This window comes from Protomyctophum bolini (genome assembly GCF_963924005.1).
Source record: "Protomyctophum bolini genome assembly, chromosome: 22".
NCBI classification, from domain to species: Eukaryota; Metazoa; Chordata; class Actinopteri; order Myctophiformes; family Myctophidae; genus Protomyctophum; species Protomyctophum bolini.
Genome location: NC_137883.1, coordinates 4,739,215 through 4,753,609, shown reverse-complemented (window position 1 = coordinate 4,753,609; position 14,395 = coordinate 4,739,215). Strand labels below are relative to the sequence as shown.

General features: G+C 43.3%; 1 protein-coding gene across 1 annotated transcript in view; it reads right to left on the bottom strand.

Annotated features, from left to right (window-relative positions):
* nsmfa (NMDA receptor synaptonuclear signaling and neuronal migration factor a) overlaps window positions 1-12,361 on the bottom strand; it is a gene marked incomplete at both ends in the record, with an annotated part of 51,715 nt that extends 39,354 nt beyond the window's left edge. Inside the window, one exon of the mRNA XM_080756732.1 lies at window positions 12,291-12,361. Within this exon, the coding sequence (XP_080612858.1) occupies window positions 12,291-12,361 (71 nt within the window). The remainder of the gene's footprint in view (window positions 1-12,290) is intronic.
* Between the last annotated feature and the right edge of the window lie 2,034 nt (window positions 12,362-14,395).

Sequence of the window (14,395 nt, the reverse complement as noted above, 5' to 3'; positions counted from 1 at the left end):
CGCTCTCTGTTTCTGGCGCCCCCTACTGCTATTAATAAGTCACATACTCATGCTCATTCAGGTACACAAACAGGTACACACACAGACATTGCTGGTTGTAGGAGTGGTTGCACCACTCAAAAATGTAAAATAATAATTAAAATACGTTTTTCAGCAACGCACTGCACATAGAAACGCACACACGCACGCACACACTCACACACTCAGACACACACACACACACACACACACACACACACACACACACACACACACACACACACACACACACACACACACACACACACACACACACACACACACACACACACATTAAAACCTGGGAGCTGACCAGTACAACCACAGTCTTATACTGTCGGCCACTATAAGCAGCTCCAGGGGGGAGCAGTTGGGGCGGTTCAGTGCCTTGCTCAAGGGCACGTCAGCGGTGTTGGGTGTGAGTGATGACCAATCACTTCCACACCCAGATCTTTTCCTGCATGCCCGTCTGGGCAAAAAGTTGTTTTTGTCGACTAAAACTATGACGAAAAATGTTCGTCGACGACCCTTTTTCCACTGACGGAAACTAAATGGAAGCGGTCATTAACGACGGCCCGCCAGAATACATTTTATAGTCGGGCTACATCAACTATAGATTTAGTCGAGTCTGAAACTAGACTGACATTATTATAACAATTCCAGGTGACTAAAATGTGAAACAAAAATGAGAACTATATCCAACAGACTATAATGACTAAAGCTAAAATCTAAATGCCAAAAACAACACTGGTTGGCAAGCCATGTACGTACGTATACGTACGGGTGAATGCCTCCTCACAGACGGTGTGTCAGATTGTTCATGATGCGACAATAAGCGGCTTATTTTAAATGCCAAGCTCTCTCTAAAAACACTCTCACTCTATAGAGATGCTCATGTGGCGCGCTATACGAGCTTGTAGATCTGCTATTTTGGAAAAACCGAAGAACGGCTGACATGTAGAAACATGGCTTTTTCAGAAAACCGTCAGGATGCATATAGAAGACACTTTTAGAATCTGATCTCAGGTCAGAATGGGGTTAATAGCATAGCGAGCGATGAGAAACCGCCGTTTACCGACACTCGAATTACAGTATAGGTGCACCTCCCACGACACTGTACCGCGCATACTGTAACCCAGTGTACCGTATATACCCATCAATCAAATATTCGCTCACACTGTATTGTACAGCATGCAAATTCATACATGTAATTGACATTTAATTAACGATGAAATACTGATGAGCCCCAGCCCACACATTCATTCATTCTGAACGGGAACCCATGTTGGTGTCGGCATCATGTTATGCTTTAGCTATTGAAAAATCACACACGTGTGAACTGAGTGGTGCAATTCCCCCCCCCCCCCCTCTCTCTCTCTCTCTCTCTCTCTCTCTCTCTCTCTCTCATATTAGAGACACAGCACTACCCCTCTCTCTGTTTCTGGCGCCCCCTACTGGTATAAATACGTAACATACTCGTGCTCATACAGGTACACAGGTACACAGGTACATGGACATTGCTGGTTGTAGGAGTGGTTGCACCACTCAAAAATAGCAGATCTACAAGCTCAGGTGGCGCGCTACGAGCTTGTAGGTCTGCTATTTTTGAAAAACCAAACAAACGACTGACATTTTTTTAATCTGATCTCAGGTCAGAATGGGTTAATGGTAATCCAGTCGCAGTGTGCCGCGGGTTCGACTCCCGAGCCCGACACGGCCTTTACTGCATGTCTTCCCCCCCCCCATCTCTCCCCCGTTTCCTGTCAGCCTACTGTCTGTCCCTTCAAAAAAACAATAAAAGGCGTAAGCCTCAAAAAATATATTAAAAAAAAAAAAAAAAAAAAAAAAAAAAACGTTGGCTCTGAAAGAATATATATTCAAAGATTTTTGGCACATTTTCACGATTTAAAAATAAATAAATAGATCTACAAGCTCGTAGCGCGGCACGTTTTTAAATCCGTTTTTTTAAGTGGTCCAACCACTCCAAGGAACAGCAATGTCCGTGTTCACCTGTGTGTTTACCTATGTGTTGGTTAATGAGCACCAGTATGAGTACCAGTAGGGGCGCTGTTGTGCCAGAAACAGAGAGAGAGAGAGAGACGGTGCTGCACTGTTGCCTGCTAATGAGAGAGAGAGGAGGGGGGGGGGGGGGGAGAGGGGAGTTGCACCACTCGGTTCACACGTGTGTGATTTTCATAAGTCAAACGGACAATCCACCGGACAGAATGAGATAGGAGACGCGTTTTGATGACGTCATCGCAAAAAGGTCCGTCACTCTGGCGGGCTAACTGACAGTTTTCTGAAATACCTATGTTTCTACTATAGGCCTACATCACTCAATATTTCATGTCAAGGAAAAAGAATCGGCCATAAATCATGTAATTTTTGGCCGCCGACCCCCATCTCAAAATATGTTGTTCCAGGGACCCCCCAGAAGCAAAGATTTATGATAGGATGGGTCGCTCTTTGGAAAGAATATTCCACATTTTCATGATTCTTCTAAAATAGGTGCCGCGCTACTATATCCTATAGTTCCAGTATGAAAATCCACTTCTTGTGGGTATAGTTGGCATATAGTTGGGAAAATTAACCCATTTTGGGAGGGAACCGCTTTTGGTGTTGAAAAATAGCAGATCTACAAGCTCATAGAACGTGTAGCAGATCTACAAGCTCATGAACGTGTATAGGTCTGGTATTTTTGAAAAATGGTGAAAATGTGGCGCAAATGTTTTGAATATATTCTTTCAGAGCGAACGTTTTTAACTCAAATCTTTGCTTCTGGGAGGTCTCTGGAACAACATATTTTCAGATGGGGGTCGGAGGTCAAATACATATATTTTTGGGGGTCCTGGACATGAAAAATTTTGAGAACCACTGATATAGAAACATAGGGTTTTTCAGAAAACTGTCTGAGACACACCTGCTGTCGCTGTTTGCATTTCTGTCTGAAGTATTCAATCAATCAAACAAACAATCTAAACAAAACAATTCAAGGACTGATTCAAATGTCAGTACACACACACACACACACACACACACACACACACACACACACACACACACACACACAGAAGAAGAAGTGCATAATTGCACAATTATCTCTAAAATGATAATCTCCTGCTGACCTCGAACTGTATTGCACTTCATTTCACTTCTTTTCCTGTTTTTCGTCTTTTTGTTTTATGTCCTGTGTATGTAAGATTGAGAGTGCTCTGAGCAAAACAAATTTCATTGTATGTATACTCTGTATTTATACAAATGACAAATAAACCTGAACCTGAACCTGAACCAGTATAGTTAAAAAAAGAAATGTAATCATATCATTCATCATGATTGTTGATGAGGATTTATGGTGGTAAACTTGTGTTTTCTTTTGTATTTGTTGCTCATTGTGCTTCTCAGTGCCATTATCTTTGGCTCCATGCAGTGTTTCCATTATTTAGCAACCTTCGCAGATCCATCATCTGTGACACAATCACAATTTCAATGACTTACTTCTGTTTAATTATCTGCAGCTGGTGGTGGAATTAACCAATTTAGGCCAGTTTTCTGAAATACCTATGTTTCTATGTCAGTGGTGCTCAATATTTCATGTCAAGGACCCCACAAACTATATGTAATTGGCCGCCGACCCTCATGTGAAAATATGTAGTTCCAGCTAGGGACCTCCCCAGAAGCAAAGATATGAGTTTTAAAACGTTCGTTCTGAAAGAATACATATTTCGAAGATTTGCGCCACATTTTCAAGATTTTTCAAAAATAGCAGACAGCTTGTATAGGCTCGTGGCGCGGCACTTGGTGCTTGTAGATCTGCTATTTTTTAAACAGTTAAAGTATAACATGATGCTTCAAACACCAAAAGGGGTTCCCGCCCCAAAATGGATTAAGGGATGGAATCAGAAACAACACAACTGAAAAGGGCGGAGTTTTAGAGAGTAGAACATTCATTGGACAAGCAAACAATGCACCCAGCATGCTCCAAAGCATGAGGAAAGAAAAGGACCGGAACAGAAAATAACACGGGAGGGAGGGATGGAGTGGTGGAGTGCAGTGTTGTTTTTGGCAGAAAATGTTTAGTTTTAGTCATACTGGGCTGTATTTTGCGTGTCTTAAGTACCAGGTCTTATTCCCTAACTTGAGTAAACTAAAGACCTGGAGGCGTGATCAATGCTCTTTGGCCACTCAGAATAGCCAAATGGCATTGATCACGCCTCCAGGTCTTTATAGTTTACTCAAGTTAGGGAATAAGACCTGGTACTTAAGACACGCAAAATAAAAAACCTCTTCTACTACGGTGAATGGTAGAGTGACTGATGTACAGTCTGCCTCAGCTTCTACATGTGGAAGACTTGTAGAAGTCAGCTCTTTTACCTGCTTTTTACTAACACCAACATCACAAAGATGCCCAGAACATCGGGATGAACCCGTGCAGTTTATGGCTGCTCCAACAGTATAGTGGCAACATTCCAAAAACAAACAAAAAAAACGGAATGTCAAAATATCTCACCGCGGTGGCTGAGAACAGAGCCATAGAGTAATGGTTGAGACGAAGCAGTGAAAGGTCCCGGAAAGTCTTTACCCAATACCCAATCTTTCTGTTTTATGAACACAAGGCTGCTGTACTTTATACCTCATACTAAGCATTTAAAGTATGAGGTATAAAGTACAGCAGCCTTGTGTTCATAAAACACCTATACTTCTATACCTTAGTAGAAGAGGTTTTTTAAGAGGGAGGTTTAACCCCGCAGTTATGCGGGGTTAAACCGCCTACAGGAAATATGTAAGCTGCGGCCATGAGACCCGTTTCTGAGTTCGCCTATAGGTAGCATAAATATTTTACTGCAACACCAGCAGAGCAGCAGGAGTGCACTGGGCAATTGCACAGGCACGATCGAGGGCATGTGGTGGGCACTGCAGGGCAGTGTTGTTATTGGCAGCACATTTAGATTTTAGTTTCAGTCGTATAGTCTTTTGAATAAACATTTAGTTTTAGTCACATTTTAGTCACCTGCGGACATGTGTTCAGTGTTAGTCTAGTTTCAGTCGACTGAATGTCATGCGGTTTCAGTCGACTAAAACCTACAGACGATGTGGTCGACTCAAATCTATTTTGGCGGTGCCTCGATGCCGTCGTAATGACCGTTTTTCCACACTCGCTGAAAATAGCCGATCTACAAGCTCACAACGACAGAGGGGGCGCTGTCTCGGACGCCACAGAGCTGCATATAGTCTCCCATCACAAATGAGACAGGCCAACAAACAAGTAGATCAGATTTGAAAAATATTCAAGTTAAAGAAATATCTCATGTCACTTGCTTTTGATGACATGTCATTGAACACCGTTTAAAATCTTTCATATACTGTAACGGGAGGCTATACTCAAACTGAAATTGTATTCGTGGTTGCGATGTTATTATTATTTTTATTAATCACTTGTTTTATATTTAGTTGTATTTCTTTTTTTTTTAACTGTTTTTCTTACAGTCAGTATAGCTGCTACTAAGGCTATAGTATCCAAATAAACAAATAAACCGAGTTGCCGTGTCGGAAACGTTGCAAAGTTCGCTATAGAGAGTTGCAACCCGATATGGAAAGAGTAGTAAATTATCACCCCCCCCCCCACGGAGTAACCTCGCGTCAGTCTCACCAGTCCCACCTATCGCTATCCACCTCGGAAATTAAAGTCCGTTAACCCATTCTGAACGGGAACCCATTTTGGTGTTAGCATCATGTTATGCTTTAGCTATTGAAAAATAGCAGATCTACAAGCTTGTAGCGCGCCACCGAGTGGCGCGCTACGAGCTTGTAGGTCTGCTATTTTTGAAAGATCGAAGAACGACTTGACATTTTTAGAATCTGATCTCAGGTCAGAATGGGTTAATCAGACCAGTGTGTGTCCAGTGGAAACCTCGTATGAATCTGATCTCAGGTCAGAACGGGTCTTTATATACCGGCCCGGGCCGTAGTATTGAATCACACTTTGCAATGGATTGGTTCAAGCTTTATATGGAATATTGGCCAAATTGGTCCAATATTGTGCATCCCTTCCCTCCCTATCCGAGCTGTGTATACAGAGCAGAGCATGCATGTGGAACTATGAAGCCTGTCTGAATTAGGAATTCCGAGCACAGAGAAGTTTAAAGACACTATACATTGAGCCAACCGACCCAAACAAAACCCCTTATAATCTGACAGATCGGATTAAAATTTACATCTTCTTTCGGTCATATTATATTTGCTGTGTCATTTCGGCTGCAGTTGGCTTTCTTATATACACAACCCATTTAGACCTGAGGCCGGTTTTCTGGGGGAAACAAAAACTATGTTTCTATATCGGTGGTTCTTATCTCAAGGACCCCAAACATTGTATGTAATTGCCCACCGACCCCCCCCCCCCCCCCCCCATCTGAAAATATGTTGTTCCAGGGACCCCCCTGGTTCCAGAATGCGTATGTTAAGAAAATTAGAAAATACTGTTCCTGAAGAAAAAGTGTGGGCTCAGTGTGGGAGTATATATATAGCTCTCTACTCGATGATGACGTATTAATGATAATGATAATGAATTCATTTATATAGCACATTTCAAGACATATAGTCATTACATAACAGGGTAAAAATCAACCCTGTTATGAAAAAAAAACAACAACAACGTATAGTCACAGCTACAACAAGATATCAATGGATGACAGCAAAGGACAACGTTGACCCACATCATGGCGTCACAAATCTTCCCATCGGTCGACCCTATACAGGTTCCATGTGACTTGAGTGGAGAGCAGAAGATGAGACTTGAAAAAGAAAATGAAGAAAAATAAGGGAGGAGAGAGGAGAGGAAAGCGGAGGGAAGAAAGAATATAGGATTCACTTCACGTGTGTGTGTGTGTGTGTGTGTGTGTGTGTGTGTGTGTGTGTGTGTGTGTGTGTGTGTGTGCGTGTGCGTGTGTGTGCGCGTGTGCGTGTGTGAGCCACACGCACTAATGGTTTTCTGTCATAAGAAAGCCCTGCTGAAAACATACTAGTCTGAAAACTGCAGCATCTGCCATGTGTGTGTGTGTGTGTGTGTGTGTGTGTGTGTGTGTGTGTAGTGTACACACACGTGTGTGTGTGCTCGTCTGTGTATACACTATAGCGTAGCATCTTGTTAATTCATGAAAATTATACCCTCGCCGGTCCAATTGGTTGCATTTTCCTCTCAGAGTTACACAAGTCGATAAATGAACCGAGCATTGCACTCCTGTGTACAGTGAAGCGTGTACTGTACACCCTTGAAATGTGCGCTCATGCATGTGCGAGGCGAGGTACGGATGCGGGTTGGAATAGCGATGGGCGGGGGTTGGCGAAAGGGCCTTTCTGTGTGGAGTTTGCATGTTCTCCCCCGTGTCCCCTATAGGGTATAGGTATACCCTCACAAAAAACATGCAGTAATCCTGGTCTCTAAACTGCCTCCCCCTGGCCAGCCGGGGCGCCTGATGGAGGGGAAAGGAACTGGTTGGAATAAGGGAAACTCCCCCCTGTCAGGTGTAAAAGGAGCAACTTGGGACACTCGGGCATGAAGGAAGCATGAGTTCAAGTCCGTTGCTCTCCCCTTGTCCCCCATATATGGGGGACTAGGTTGGTGGAGGGTGTGTAGAGCCCAGGGTCACATTAGATGATTGACACAGGGGTGAAAAATGGGTTACAAAATCGTGGGATAAAACATATATTAAAAAAAAAAAAGAATAGCGATGGAGATTCAATCAATGGGGTCCGGCCGCAGCAATTTTCCATCAATGCTCCTCGAGGTCCATATACTGGCGTGACGTGAGCGTTATGACTGACACAAATCGATGAGCATTCACCTTGCATTTCGTCTGCTGTACAATGACTGTAAAGTAAGGATATATATTCCGGTGTTGTTTTTGGCAGCACCTTTTGATTTAGATTTTTAGTCATAATAGTCTCTTCAATAGTTCTAATTTAGTCACATTTTTGTCACCTGGAATGTGTTAGTGTTAGTCTAGTTTTAGTCGATTAAATGTCGTAAGATTTTAGTCGACTATATTATCTACAGTTGATTTAGTCGAACAAAATGTATTTTAGGCGGGCCTTGATGCAGTCGCTTCACTTGCTGAAAATAGCAGATCTACAAGCCCACAACGCGTCGCAGCTTGTAGATCTGCTATTTTCAGCATGCAACCAAGTGTAAAATGACTGGATCTCTTGTCCACTATAGTCCCTCCCTAACATTTTAGACATTTGTTGACGATATTGTCAGTAAGTTTAGTCTTGGTATTAGTCATCATAGCTTAGTTTTCATTCAGTTTCCATTTCGTTTTCATCAGTGGAAAAAGGTAGTTGACGAACATCAGGAATGGAGATCCTCTATGTCATCAATATTGGCCAGCAAGTCTGACATCTGACCTCAAACCCTTAGATCTCCATATATGGAGCTGACCTCATTGCATATGTCGATCCTTCCCCATCCATCTTTCCTCTTCGATGTCTCCCTTTTGACTGATACCTGTCCATTTAGACTCTAGACGCACCCGCCCCAAAGTTATTAGTGCATTAACCGCCGCGCCCGGCAGCTGGCGAAGACTAGAGTTCTCAACAGGCCCGAAAATTAAGGCCCGGCCCTATACCTGGACCCTCATCAAACCCTGTGTACACTCAAGACACTGCCCCCCCGCTGCCACCCTTAGATCTCCATATATGGAGCCGACCTGTTCTGACATTCCATACGTTGATCTGACCTCATCAAACCCTGTACACTCAAGACACTGCCCCCCCCGCTGCCACCCTTAGATCTCCATATATGGAGCCGACCTGTTCTGACATTCCATATGTTGATCTGACCCCCCCCCCCATGGCCAAAGCGCCAGCGCTCGCCCAGGCGGATGCGGATCTCGTTACTCTTACTGGTGAAGGTACATGTTAAATAGCTCTTACATTCTGCTAGTATAGGCCTACTCACATCTCAGTCGGCTCATTGGTCGGGTTCCAATCTGATCCAATCAGCATAGGGAACTCAGTCAGCATACAGATTGCACAAATTAAATTGGAAGTGATAACACGAAGAAATGAGCAGAGGAATTTGGAACTGGAAGCCGCTGGAATGTTGTCACCTATACCTGGACATTTATTTTTTTTGTTTTAAAGAGCTGAGAGACAGGTTACTGAACAAAAAACTATCTCTATAGCAATGACTACTATATCAGAATAAACAACTTTAACCTTTTAACCCATTTTGACCTGGGAACGATTCTACAAATTGTCTTCTAAATCCCGATAGTTTTCTTGAAAAATCCATGTTTCTATATGTCAGTCGTTCTCATACATTTTCATGTCAAGGACCCCCAGAAATATATGTAATTGGCCGCGGACCCCCATTTTCACGATTCTTCAAAAATAGCCTCATGAGCTTGTAGATTTTCAATAGCTAAAGTACTCAGAATATAGTAATTTAACACTTATTTTAACCCATTTTGGGGGGGGAACCCCTTTTGGTGTTAGCATTATGATATGCTTTAGCTATTGAAAAAATAGCAGATCTACAAGCTCATGGCGCGCGACGAGCTTGTAGGTCTGCCATTTTTGAAAAATCAAAGAACGACTGACATAGAAACATATAGCTTTTTCAGAAAACTGTCAGGATGTAGAAGACATTATCCATTAATAAAATGTGCCGACGATGGATCAGTTTTCATAGCACTAATTTCATAGCCCGTCAAGTTCAAGGGCACATGACCGTGCACTTGATGAACTTGACAGTGATTTACGTCATGGGCCCCCAATGGTGTTTTAACCACAGAAAAGCACGTACCCTACCTTTAACCAACACATTATATAGGCCATCACTTATATAGGCCTATAATACGACAAGGTATCGAATTATAGGCTTTAGTTTAGTGGATGGGATTATTTGTAATGCCTATAGGCAGGCTAGACCAGTCCCATGCACGGCCACTCCAGGACACTGATATTGTGAATGAGTGACTGCACTGCATATATAGGCGGCTATAGGAAGGAGATATGACCACGTACACACGCTCGCCAGTGGTGTAAAGTTACTTTTACTTAAGTACTGTATACTTAAGTAAAATTTGGAGGTATTTGGACTTGACTTGAGTATTTCCAATTTCCAGTACTTGTACTTCTACTCCACTACGTCTCAGAGCCAACATTTTTTGTACTTTTACTCCACTACAACCATTTGAAAACTTTAATTACTGCTAGCGACTTTGGAGATTTCAATCTTGATTAGAAAACATATACATTAACCACTTCAACCACATCTCGGGCCATTTGAAAATAACCGATCCACAAGCTCACAATGCGTCGCAATTACGCGGCGCATTGTGAGCTTGTAGATCGGCTATTTTCAATAGACTTTGTACACGTTTTGAATATTATGATATGTCCACATGTATACGCACTCACGTATATGCGAAGGTGTGACTTATATAGCATCAGGGCTTACAACATGTGTTGTAATTGTTGAATTCCCGGGTGCAGTCCTTAGTTTAGACAGTTTTTGGTCATTGGTTAGACCAGTCATTAGTCCTACACAACTACAACCTATATCTCAAACCCTCACCCCCTAAACCCTAAACCTCCCACGGGGGGGCAGCACACCTAAACCTAACCTTAACCCATGTCTAAACCAATGACTAGTCTAAACTAAGTATGCGCCCCGAATTTCCACATGTATAGCCTATATGAACCTATACATGACCAAGGTCATTCCCTCGACCTCCAAAAGGGAGAGCATATAGGCCGGAATCAAATTAAACTCCACCCTCCGTAACTAGCCGAATGACTAATGATAGATCACCACGTTTCACCTGGATGCGGATTGTGGTCAGCACTAATGTGCTGCAGCTTGGTATATAAGGCTATACCGTTGACGCTGGGCATGCAGCTTCAGGGCAGACACTTGAGGCAGGCGGCTCACATTCTTTTCAGACAGATTCAATGCATATGCAGTTTCCATTTTACACCAAGATTAGCATTCGGGTTTCTCCAGGTATAGGCCTACATGGCTACACATCCAATCTGGGCAGCAGGGGATGGGATGAGGCGGGGGAAGGGGCGCTACAAACAACAATTCATGTTTACAACGGCTTACTACAGCAATATAGTATTGGTAAAAAAAAAAAGCCGTTTAAAACTGCACGTGTGTCACTCCACTGTATGTGGACAGCAGCCAAAAAAAAAAAACGCACACTTGTGAATTTCCATAAACAGGCGGCGTGCCAACTGCCAATAACGAAGCTTAAAGCCGGTGATCCAATAAACACACTTGACGGCTGATGGGCCGGTGATCACCGCAAGCGACCCAACCAATCAATTCCGTTGATTTACTAATTGACGTTTTGCCCAATTGCCTGCGAGAAAGAAAATAGGCAATATCAATCAGGCCTGTACGGCGCTGCCAGACAAGTTAATGTAGCTTATCGGTTAATTATTAATGGACGTTTTCCTTATAACGAAACAACAAAAAGAAAAGCCTTTAATAAAGCACACACAGTGAATTATAATTAAGTGACGCGGATTGCGGACGTTATACGCATGCAGGCGAATTTGGAGGGAGCAGTCATAGTGTCTGTCTTTGGCTGCATGACTTTCATTACGCAATATGGTTCCCTCCACAGTTTCAATCAAACATCAGACGCAACAAAACGAGATTTAAACGTATAGTTGTTGTTTTTTGCCATCCAATCCAAAACGTGTGAGGTGTGACCTCCATAGAATGTATAGGCTGCACTATAGCCTATATTATTGTTGCACACGTTGTTGTCAACTAAAGCAGTCCTTTTCTTTGGAGAAAGGCAACATTAATTGGCAATATTTGGACAGTCTGTTAACCTTCAATGCAAATCACTTACGTCATGCCAGTGCTGCCTGCCAGACGGTCAGTAGGTATGTGATCTGATGTCCGCACTGAATGCAAATAATGCAGCCTATAACACACCGTATCACACCGTTTACTGAGTTTAGCCTACATTTAATTTAAATATCATAGGCCTACATGATGAGTATAGCAAACATGTGCCCCCACGTAGCCCGTATACGTTTATATTTGAGCACAGTGCAGACTCAAGAGTGTACAGAAACTTGTGTGTGCGCCACAAAGAAACATGGATTTGTGTACTATAGTAAAGTCACTTAATTGGGGTCGTTTTATTTAGACCCCCGTCACGGTCTGCGATCTATTCTACAGTATATAGGCTGGTTAATACTGATGGACACATGATGCAGGCTCAAGACTCAGAGACGTGCACTGCACTCACCTAACTTTTGCTGCCACGGAAGATATCGCATCGTTTCTCAGATTTTTCCTTTTGGACGCGGCAGTTCCCATGCTGCTGGCATGGAAACGAAGAAGGAGCTCATTCCCACATGAAGATCCCCCCCCCCCCCCCCACCCCTCCACCAACAAAAAAAAACGACGGAAGGAATGCGACAAGAAATTCGTTACAAAAAAATGGCTGAAGGAAATCCAAGGAAAAGGACGTATACTGGGAAAGATTCTGTGCCGCGTTGGAATTGTAATTATATATTTTCACGCGCCCATGCAGTGCCAAAAAGAGCAGTGGGAAGGAAGCCTAGTAGCCTACAGGCTTTCTGCACACGCAGTGAGCACTCACTGTCAACGTGCACTGAGAGAATATACAGATACTCTCTCTCTCTCTCTCTCTCTCTCTCTCTCCCTCTGATCTGAGATGGGGTGGGAGGAGGGCAGTGGACCAGTGTGTGTGTGTGTGTGTGTGTGTGTGTGTGTGTGTGTGTGTGTGTGTGTGTGTGTGCGCGCGCGCGTGGGACATGCAGCATCATTAGGAGACACAGGGAACCCACCAGTGCCATATATGGTGCCACATACAAACGCCCCCAGTCCGTTTCGAGCAGCATTTGCTGCAGGGTATTACACGGTGGCATGTGGGCTTTCCAATAATTGTGTCATTGGTTCCTTATTGTCTCTTTGAACTTCACGCGTATGCAGTCTGTAGCTATAATTCACATGAGGGGGAAATTTGTTTTAGCCTATATAGCTATAGCAGCATCAGGGCTATATAGTGGGAATCAGTACACGATACGGATCGGATATCGAATGCAATATATACGATTGGGTTTAAATGATGACATACCGTGTGTTGCGTGATATCACACTATGATTCATAATTGTCATCACAGCCACTATACCCAGCATGTGCAAGCTTGCACGCACGCACGCACGCACGCACGTTCACATTAGAGTGGCTAGACTTTCAGCCACCGGCAAGGGCGCATAGTAGGAGGCAGGGGCACTGCAGTCATAAGTGCATGCAACAATATACCTTCATTAAAAAATAAATGAGTGACTTAATTGTTATACGGTCACATGGTGGTATATTAAACAATGATTTTTGTCCTGTATATATAGCATCTGAAACCAAATGGACCCCAACGGGTATACAGATGGTTCCATTTGTAGGCTACACTCTCCGAGTTAAATTATCAACTTTGATTTTACAATAATAAATTGGGGGTCTCAGAGATAGAAGTGCCATTAAATGGGGGTCCATATATAGACTAATGCAGGTCAAACTTGGCGAGTCCTTGAAATTAAACGGGTTGAGAATCTAGAGCCGTCAAAATCTTCTCTTATGGGTGGGTGGGAGGGTCCCTGCCCCTGGCATACCTTTTCAAATGGGGGTCCGGCAGGGCTAAGTATATATATAGTGTCAATTTGGGGGTCCCATCAGTTGACATGAAAAGGTTCGGGAACCACATTCTCTGAGAAGGCAAGGGGAGTTTTTGCCGCATTGAAGATCATAAAAGACCAGCACGGGGAGGATTTCGGGAGCTGCCAACGCTCTCCCTCTCCCTGCATGTTATCCCATTCTGACCTGAGATCAGATTCATACGAGGTTTCCACTGGACACACACTGGTCTGATGAACCCATTCTGACCTGACATCAGATTCTAAAAATGTCAGTCGTTCTTCGAATTTTTCAAAAATAGCAGACCTACAAGCTCGTATCGCGCCACTCGGTGGCGCGATATGAGCTTGTAGATCTGCTATTTTTCAATAGGTAAAGCATAACATGATGCTAACACCAAAATGGGTGCCCGGTCAGAATGGGTTATATGGGGCAGAGTCATGGGAGGCACCAGGGTATATATATATATAGGTCATTATTGTAATTATTTGTTTGGTCCAAAATGTTGCGTTTGTTGTCATGAGTTGTCACGGCTCCAGTTGGCTTTGTCCGCAGCGTATAACCGTCTTTCAAAAACCGTCTTTTGGAAATGTCTATGGGGAAAAATGCATTGATGGGAATCTTTTCCTGCAGGCCTCATGGCGTCGTCATGAAAGGGGGCGGGACTGCGACTGCTCTATAATAATAGGCCAATT